Raw genomic sequence first — 9,298 nt, forward strand, 5'->3', positions numbered from 1 at the left:
CCACTCTAGCAAACTATTCAACCCAAGAAGGATGTCTCCTAGCCAGAGAGGAATAATGGACACTTACAGTAGGGAAGAATAGGAAGGGCTGATTATACTCATAGTTGCTTTCTAGAGGAAAACACAATAAAATGCCTAACATTTAACCAAGGGCCAGTACTGATGTCATCCCATCCTACATGTACCAATAACACAGTGAGGATTATTGGGTCACTTGGCTCCTTTTGAACAAGGCCCTGAAGATGGGATCCAGGAGGGTTAGCCACCTCCCTGGAAGAGGCATCCTCAGAGGCCTGCCAGCCCCATCCTTCCCTAAGGAGAATACCCACCATCAAGGCTGTCAGACACCAGATATGGATATTGGGGGTCTTTTCCTTCTTTATTGCACCCTCAACCTCTCCCACCCCAAAAAAAGACTATTTTCTTCTTTAGGAGTTTCAGGTTGAGGATGCAAATTGAGCAGTCCATACCGGTAAGGTAAGAGGGAGAAGGGTAAAATGCCTCTTCCTTGACCTTTATTGCACTGGCTGTTTTAAAGGGTTACCAGAAGGGAGTTGGGGGATGGCATATTCCTCTATTAGTATTTCTAAGCCCTAACATTCCAAGCACAAAAGTGATTGAAGTAGAATTGTTCAGAGCAATAGACAGTGTCACGAACTGTCCACGGGTTGCATGTGGGTCACCACACGTGGAAGCCTAGTGGATAGAAACATCTGGTGTCTGGGAATGACCAGTGGACATTTTCTCTGGTCAATTTCTCAGGGACAGTGTGAATTTCTACTGTGCTCTGCTGTGGCCTACACAGCACCTGAGATGGGTATGTCCTGCCAAGATGTCAATCAACCTGCTGATTGCAAGACATTTCACCGAGCAAGACTTCACCCTTGAAACCTGCCTTTGATGTACCCCCTTAAGTAAACCACCAGAGCCACGTTTTTCTCTGTCTAGTTCCAGAGCCCATGTTGACTAGATCTATCAGGGGCTTCGCTATTGTAAATATATTTCTGGCTCTTTGTGTTTGTTATTCACTCATTATTTGGGACATTAAGTTTTAGGGTGGCTTACATTCTCCTGGGCAGGAAGAAGAACCCTCCAATGAGATGCTGGCCATTGACCCCATTAAGACAGTCTTTTGAAATCTCTTAGAATTCATAAAAACACTTATGGTTTGGATATGAGGTATTCCCTGTGTTAATCCAGGAATATTCAGAAGTGAAATAACTGGATTGTGAGCACTGTAACATAATTAGTCCATCCTAATTTGAATGAACTGACTGGGCAGTAACTGTAGGCAGGTGGGGCATGGCTGGAGGAGGTGGGCACTGGGGGTGTGCCCTAGAAGAGTTCTTATTCCCTGAGACCCCATCCTACTCTTCTTTCTCTCCCTCCTTCTTGCTTCCTCTCTCGCTCTCTCTCTCTCTCTCTCTTTCTTCCCTCTTCCTGGCAGCCACTTCCCTCCACCACACCCTTCCTCCATTATATTCTGCCTTATCCTGGGCCCAGAGCAATGGACTTGATCCACCATGGACTGAGTCTCTGAAATCATGAGCCAAAATAAACTGTTCCTCCTCTAAGTTGTTCTTACCAGATATTTCGGTCACAGTGACACAAAGCCAAGTAACACAAACACCAATCCCTGAATCACTGTGATTTATTCTTCTTTCCTCTGCTACATTCTAGCTGCTGGGCAAGTGGTTCCCCATCCTTGGGACCCCATCATTAAGAGAAGAGCTCTGGGTCCCGTAGTCTGAAGTTCTCAACGATAGAAGAGAAGCACAGCTGCCTCTGTTATCTCCCGGCTGCTGCTGTAAGAAGCATGAGTTCCATGTCCATTCCAGTCGAAAGCAGAGAAGTCTCCACACTGATAGGGTTTACTCTCTGGGAAGTACCCTCCTCCACCAATGCAGTGCTAGGAATAAAGGAGAGGAGGAGGTGACAATGAGAGGTCTGCTGAGGAGCCCAAAGACCTTAATGGCCAAATCCAGAGGAATCTTTGCTACTCATCAATTGTCGATGGACAGTGTTGATCTATGTCTCCCATAAAAACTTCTCTACCCCTAGCTTTAGTGACACACCGTCTCCTCTTGACTTTCCTTCAACTTTTCTGAACATTCCTTCTTGGATTCCCTGGCTGGACTCTTCCTTCATGAATTCCTTCAGTGCTGCTCCCAAGGAGGGGACACATCTCCCTTTCCTTTATAGATTGTCTGATGCTCTTTGGCTACAGTTACTGACAATGCACTGATGGCCCCAAAGCTCTATCTACAGTCTTTTCTTTTCTTGGGCTGAAGACCTCAAACTCTATCACTGGGACCTCTCTGAAGGCATTAAAGTTCCCCACAACCAAAACACAGTTAATTACATCCAGACGTCATTTAACAATGGGGACACTTTCTGAGAAATGCATCTTTGGGCGATTTTGACACTGTGTGAACATGATGGTTTATTTACAAACTAAGATGACCATGATGTCACAAGGTAATATAATCTCCTGGGACTTTTGTCATATTTGCAGTCTGTCATTGATCAAAATATTGTTATGCAGCAGCGTACGACTGCATATCTTTCATTGACCCCAAACCTGTCCATCTTCTAGACACCCTGACTTAATAAATGATATTCTCTTACCCAAATGAAAACCATGAGTTTATTCTAGACTTTTTCTCTTTCCATCCTCTGTGTTCAACGGATCATAAATTTAAAATCTTTGGAATTCATCAGTACCTCCTGCTCATTTATTTCAGGCCTTCATCTGAACTATGCAACCACCTCAATACCGGTCTCCTGGTCCTTAATGTCACCCCACGAGAATCTGTCACCACTGTGCCACCAGCATGATTGTCACAAAGACAATCAAGTCAATCTTCCTGTTCAAGTACTTTATTGGCTCTCATCACCTATAAAGTTCAAAATCTTTGTTTTGATGTTAAAGTCTCTTCTTAATTCAGTTCCGGTCACTACCCCCCATACATCTCATGAACCAAAACTTCAAAACAGCTTGCTGCCCCCTGAATGCCACATGCCCTCTGAAACACTGATGATTCTGAACACATTATTCATTTCCTAAAGTGCACTGAGAACTCATAAAGTTCTATCTCTTCAGCTCTCAAGACTCAGCACAGAAGTTCCCTTTCCTGTGATCACTTCCTTGACACCATCATCAGAGTTAGGTGTTCTTATAGCCCCTAGTTATTTGTTGTTGTTGTCATATTGTTTTGTTTTTTTTTTGTCTTATTTTTGTTGCTGAGGGTTGAACCAAGGACCTCACATACGCTGGGTAAGCACTCAACCACTGACCTACATTCCCACCTCCCTGGTTTATATTTCTATTAAGACCTTGGGTTCATCAGATAGTCATTTCACCTTTGTGTGAAAGTCTGCCCTGTTGGATGAGAGCAAGGAATATATCACCGTTGTGTCTCCTGTTCTCGTACAGTGTAGGTGCCCAGGGCAGGTAAGAGCAGGTGTGTGCTGGCACATGTGCACACTACATTACACATGCCTGAAGCCATGGCTTCGAGGTGCCAGGGGAGCCAGATAGTCACAACAGTCCTGCTCCTTTAGTGTTTCCATACTGAAAATTCCCCATCATAACCCCAGGGTCCTCCTTGACGATGAAGCTGCCTTGTCCTGCTCTGGCAATCAGTCCCCATGGTGACCTCTGGCCAGAGAAAGTACCTGTGGTAGGGAGCTGGGATGGCCTGAGTGGGGTTCTAGCAGAATATGTCCAGGACTTTCCTGATAATGTGTCAACACATGGTCCATCCATGCAATCCCTGGACAGGAGTGGGAAGGCCAAGGTTGACTCTGGCAGCTAAACCTCAGGCAGAGAATAACAACACCTCATGTTTCTCAAGCACTCTCAGCTTCAAGAGGTTTCCATGGGTTGTTTCTGAACATAATCCTCACCCTAAATCCAGATAACAGAATGTTTTATCCCAAAGGGTGAGCATACAACTTGATATTGATCCTGAACACTGCAGGATGTCTGTGCCTGGACAGGAGGTCCTTTAGCCCTGGTCCCTCAGAGACTCAGCAAGGAGGAAGGGAAGTCACAGTCCCACATGTATACACATGCTCACACTACACTCAACACACATCCGCACCCACATACTCAGCCTCATTCATGAGCGCCTTTGGTCCCCACAAAGACTCACAAATTCAGTGTTACATCCGGTGACCTTCATTCCGGCACACAAGGCATTGGCTGCTCCCTCATTATTAAATACTCTGAACTGGACAAATCCTGCCGTGAATTCCTCTGAAAATGAGATGCAGAAAACAGCACTCAAGGAGGATACCAGAAATAGCTTCCTTTAGGCTGCCCAGAGAGTGTGGATGCCAGCCTGAGGCTCAAGAGTGGAGGCCAGCACATCTGTGGTCATGACTGGTGCACCCCAGCCCCAAACTTTACCAACCTTTTCCCAACCCCAGAACTCAAGAAGTGGATCTCAGAGGCAGCCCCTATTCTACTAGAATTTGTTTAGAGAAATTCAACAATATTGGGGAATTACAAACAAAGGCTTGTTGCAGCAATTAGTTTTTCTTGCCCGCCCACCCTTTCTTTTTTGAGACAGGGTCTCACTAAATTGTCCAGATAGCCTGAGACTTACAATTCTCCTACACACACCAGGATTTTAAATTCTCAAGACCCAAATGTATTTACAACAGCTTTGAATTTAATAGAATAGGCTCAACCTCTACAAAGGTGATGTTACCAAACTTAGATTCACACTAAACAAATATTTCACAATAGAAATAAAACTGTCTCCCCATTTCGTCTGTTGTTTGTTGTTGTTTTGTACACGAACCTGGCCTGGTCTCAATAAGTTGCTGAAGGGTTGATAATGGGGTAGCTAGGAATAGAATCTGGAGCCAACTGGTCATAAATTTAAAATCTTTGGAATTCATCAGTACCTCTTGCTCATTTATTTCAGGCCTTCCCAGCCCACATGCTGCCTCTCCTGCCTGTGCACCATGATCTCAGGTAGGTTCCTGAACCTCTCAATGCTTCAGGTTTCTGGTCAATAAAGTGGAGTTCATAATAGTGCTCAAGGGTAGTTGTGCAAATTAAATGTGACAAGACATGTAACACTTATAGAAGAGAACCAGGCTGTCATGATAAATAACTTCTCCCTGTCATAACTGAATTTATCATTTTTGCTATGAAGAGTTCAAGGAGCATTAAGAACTCACGCTGGCCATAGGGTGAGTAATATGCTGCAGTTTTCTGAGCATCGCCAAAATCGTAGACCACAGGTATCGCCGGACCATTGTCAGTCCAACACTTTCCTATTCCATATTTCACTGGGTATTTCTATAAGGAACAAAAAAAAATCATTGAATAAGGACAATAGTTCTGGTTTGGATAGATTACAGTCATTCATAAAGAGGAAGCAATGTTTTCTCAGTAGCTGAGATTATTTCAAAACCAGTCAAAATATGATTCTTTCCTTTTTGCTGTATTTCTCCAACAGCCCCAGCCAAGTGGTGCACTTCTCTCTCTCTTCCAGCCCCAAATATCCTCTCCTCTGGGTCTTTATCTTCTCTGGCTCAGAATTTCGGAGGATAGTGGGACAGAAGCCATCAGCAAATTAGGATGAGGGGACATGAAAGGGCCATGGAAAGGTGCTTCCTGCCCAACCTCACACACCTGCCTCTCTCTACACCCAGGACAGCCAGTCCCAGCCCGCAGCCCTGTGTACCTGGTAGAGGCCAAACAGATTATGTTCCAGATGCTGGAAGAAGCCAGTTCTGGTGCGGTACCTCAGCAGAGAGCTGTTCCGCCAGTTCTGCATGGGGCTCTTGTTGGGCACATGCCAGATGCCCAGGTCCGCAGCCTGGATATCATAGTAGCCAGGGTTCTGGAAAAGCAACCAACACTGAGACTGACCAGCCCAGGTCCCGCAGGGGCAAAAGACACACATGGGCTCCCTCAGCTGAGCTGACAGCTCTGGGCTCCAGGTGGACAGATGGCCAGCCGTGCTCACTTTCAGCAGATCATGTCCCCACCACCACCCCACTGCCTCATGGCCTTGTGGGAGGAAGCTGGGATGCGAGGCGTGTGACTGTTCCTCTCTTCTGCTCCAGCCCCATGTCCACAGCCCCCCTCCCAACCTCCCTCCTGCATGCTGTGCCCAGCCACACTCAGGTCCTCCCCTTGCCCAGTGGCACCCACCTTGTAGTCGTCACTGGTGGCCGCCTCTGCAGACCCGAAGGTGTTGTAATTGGCCCAGTTGCCGTCCCCCTCTGGGTAGTCTGCTCTGTTGCCCTGCTGGCTGGACCACCGATCGCCCACCGTGCACTTCCCAGCCATGTTGTTCTCGTGCACACTGGCCACCAGGGTCCAGCCACCACCCGCAGAGGTCATGTCACAGAAGGTCTGGTAGACGGCACCGTTCTTGGCCCGGAGGAGATACAGGCCATCTGTGGAGAGAACCAGCCCAGAGCCTCCCTGTCTGCAAGCTCATGCCATCTCAGTGCCATGACCAGGACAGCTCTGGGAACTAGAAACATGGCCTAAGGGCTCCTCTCCAGAGTCCTGTCACTATGCATCCCCAAGTTCAGAAGACCACATCTCTCTGATTGAGGCAGAACATAAAATTATCCAATCTCTCAGCAATGTTCTTCACAGAGTTAAGCACAGAATATTTACATGACCCAGCAATTCCACTTCTAGGATATACTAAAAGAATTAAAAACAGAAACTCAAACAGAAAGTTGTACACATAACATTTATTGTAGCACTAGTCACAAGACTCAAAAGATAGAAACAATTCAAATATTCAACCAATGAATGGACAAATAAAACATTGAGTGTATATGTAGATCTGCACACACACACATCATACAAAATATATAGCATGCATACATTGACATATATATCTATACACCATGAATAAAAAGGAATGAGTTATTTATGCTTAGCAAAAACATTATGCTTTGTGAAATAAGCCAGATGCAAAAGTACAGCTACCTTATGATTCTACTTATACAAGGTAACTAGAATAGGCAAACTCATAGGACAGAAAGTAGAACAGAAGTTACTAGGGCCTTAGGGAAGATAGAATGCAGATTTATTTCTTAATAATTATGGAGTTTTTGTTTGGGGTAATGAAATTTTTCTTGAGATGGATAGTGTTGATGGGTATAGTGACACAAGGCTATGATACCAGCAACTGGGGAGTCTGAGGAAGAAGGATCACAAATTGGCCAGCCTCAGCAACTTAGAGAGACCTTGTCTCAAAAAAAGGGAGGGCAGGCCTTGGGATGTAGCTCGTCAGGTCCAATCCCCAGTACCCAAAAAAAAAAAAAAAAAAAAAATTAAATAAACTAAAAAAAAAAAAAAACTTCACAAAGGACAAAATTCTGACAGGGCTTGTTACTTACCATTTGCACCAAAGTACTTCTCTTTGATTTCTTTGCAGCTTCCAGGCAGAGATGCATACAGTGAAGACCAGGTCCATTTCATGGGAACAGTACTGACCACAGCTAGAGAATATGCAGAGTTTCATTCTCTTTGTTGCTTTGACACAAAACCCTGAGTTGAAAGACCCTGAGCTATCCAGCATCATCCATCAGCCCCTCTGAGCCAGCATCCGGCACAGGGTTACCTCCCTCCCTCCACATGACCTCGTGCTGGGCCAAGCCCTGCCCTGGGCACCCAGCATTCAAAGAAATTAAACATCCCCAGGAACTCACCTCTAGAGGGAGGTGCCAAAACCAACGGGAAATTTTATTAAAAGGAATGAAGGATAAGCTCAGGAGAACAAGAGAAAGACTCCGAGATGAGAATAGAGAAGTCTGAAGGGAGCTGGGGGTTGTCTGGGGTAGGATGACTTAGTGACAGAGGCTTTCTAGTTCTGGTGACACTACAGTGTACTCTGAGAGAATAGACATGATTCATCAGTTGGAAGAAAGAAAAGAGAATTCAAGGCAGGAGAAAAACATGTCCAAAGACCTGGAGAAAAGAATGAAGCAAAGCCCGGCTTGAGGAGGAAATAGGTAGCTTAAGGTGGTTGAGGCAGAGGGTGAGGGTGACAGAGCTAAGACTCCAGCCAGGAGACCAGCAGGGGCACAGAATGAAGAACCTTGTACACGAGCGTCAACTCTGCAAACCAGTCTAAAAGTCTGGAGGGCTGGAAGCATCACAAGCTTTCAAGTCAGCGGGATTCAGGCCTAAGTAGCTCAGGCTTCCAGGGGACAGTTCTTGGGTTCTACTTGCCACACCTGAGCCTCAATTTCCTTCTGCTTAAGATGAAGCTAATAACTAGTATTTTTGTAAAGATCAAGTGAGATAATATGCTTTTCTCAGCCAGGAACGGTGGTAAACACCTGTGATCCCAATGACTCAGGATGCTGAGGCAGGAGGATCACAAATTCAAAGTCAGCCTGGGTAACTCAGTAAGACCCTATCTCAAAATAAAAAATAATAAAACATGCTGGTGATGTGGCTCAGTGGTAGAGTGCCCCTGGGCTCAATCCACAGTACTGAGAAAAGAAACAGGCTTTTCTCATTAAAAGGTAGGTTGATAGATAGATAGACAGACAGACAGAAAAACAGATTGTAAAATACCATTCCTATTCTTGTTGTAGAGAAGAGTATGAAGAGAACATTCTCTGGGCACAGAGCATACCCCACAATTGCCATGGAAATCCCAAGGCCAAGGCACACCATTTGAGTTGGAAATAGCAAGGAGAGAACACAGTTCTTCAAGGGTCCCCTCAGGACCACACAGAGACAAAGAACCAGACCCAAGATAGGTCTTAGCAATACTCTCACTGCTAGAAATCAGCACTCAGACTACATCCAAGGTGGCCTCTGTGCATCTCAAAGACATCATCTCTGGTTCAGGAGAGTCCCCCATCCTGGAATCAACCCTACCTAGTTGTGTTTTCTTTGAAAGCTGTGTGCAGGTGAGGGAGGGTACGGGGAGGGACGGGGGGGGGGGGGGGGGGGGGGGGGGTGGACTGGGCCCCTGACAGGGAGACTCACCAGCACTGCATCCTCTGCTGGCCACAATGAGAAACAGCAGGAAGCTGAATTGGGTCATTGTTAGTCTTAAAAAACAAAGATAAAAGTCACTATCTTGATTATCTTTTTTTTCTTTAACCCTGTCCCCACTCCTTTCTAATCTTAGAAAAATTCAAAGCTCTCTTTGTCTCTTTCTTTTAACTCCACACATCTCTGGAAACTAAATCAGACCTGAGCTCCCCAAGGGCTCTCCAAACTCACACAAAGCAAAAAACCTTCCTTCAACACAAGGCCAGGAGCTGAAGTTCCCAGCAAGTGGAGACT

General features: G+C 45.6%; 1 protein-coding gene across 1 annotated transcript; it reads right to left on the reverse strand.

Moving 5' to 3' along the window:
* Positions 1 to 1,756: 1,756 nt before the first annotated feature.
* Positions 1,757 to 9,056, reverse strand: LOC143403721 (intelectin-1a-like). Its single transcript, XM_076861874.1, has 7 exons — positions 8,996 to 9,056; positions 7,390 to 7,491; positions 6,179 to 6,426; positions 5,706 to 5,864; positions 5,197 to 5,317; positions 4,158 to 4,261; positions 1,757 to 1,909 (listed from the first exon to the last, which is right to left on the reverse strand). The coding sequence occupies exons 1-7, from the start codon at positions 9,051 to 9,053 to the stop codon at positions 1,757 to 1,759; spliced, it is 945 nt and encodes a 314-aa protein (XP_076717989.1). The 5' UTR covers positions 9,054 to 9,056.
* Positions 9,057 to 9,298: the final 242 nt, after the last annotated feature.

Source organism: Callospermophilus lateralis, chromosome 7, assembly GCF_048772815.1.
Source record: "Callospermophilus lateralis isolate mCalLat2 chromosome 7, mCalLat2.hap1, whole genome shotgun sequence".
In the NCBI taxonomy this organism is placed as follows: Eukaryota; Metazoa; Chordata; class Mammalia; order Rodentia; family Sciuridae; genus Callospermophilus; species Callospermophilus lateralis.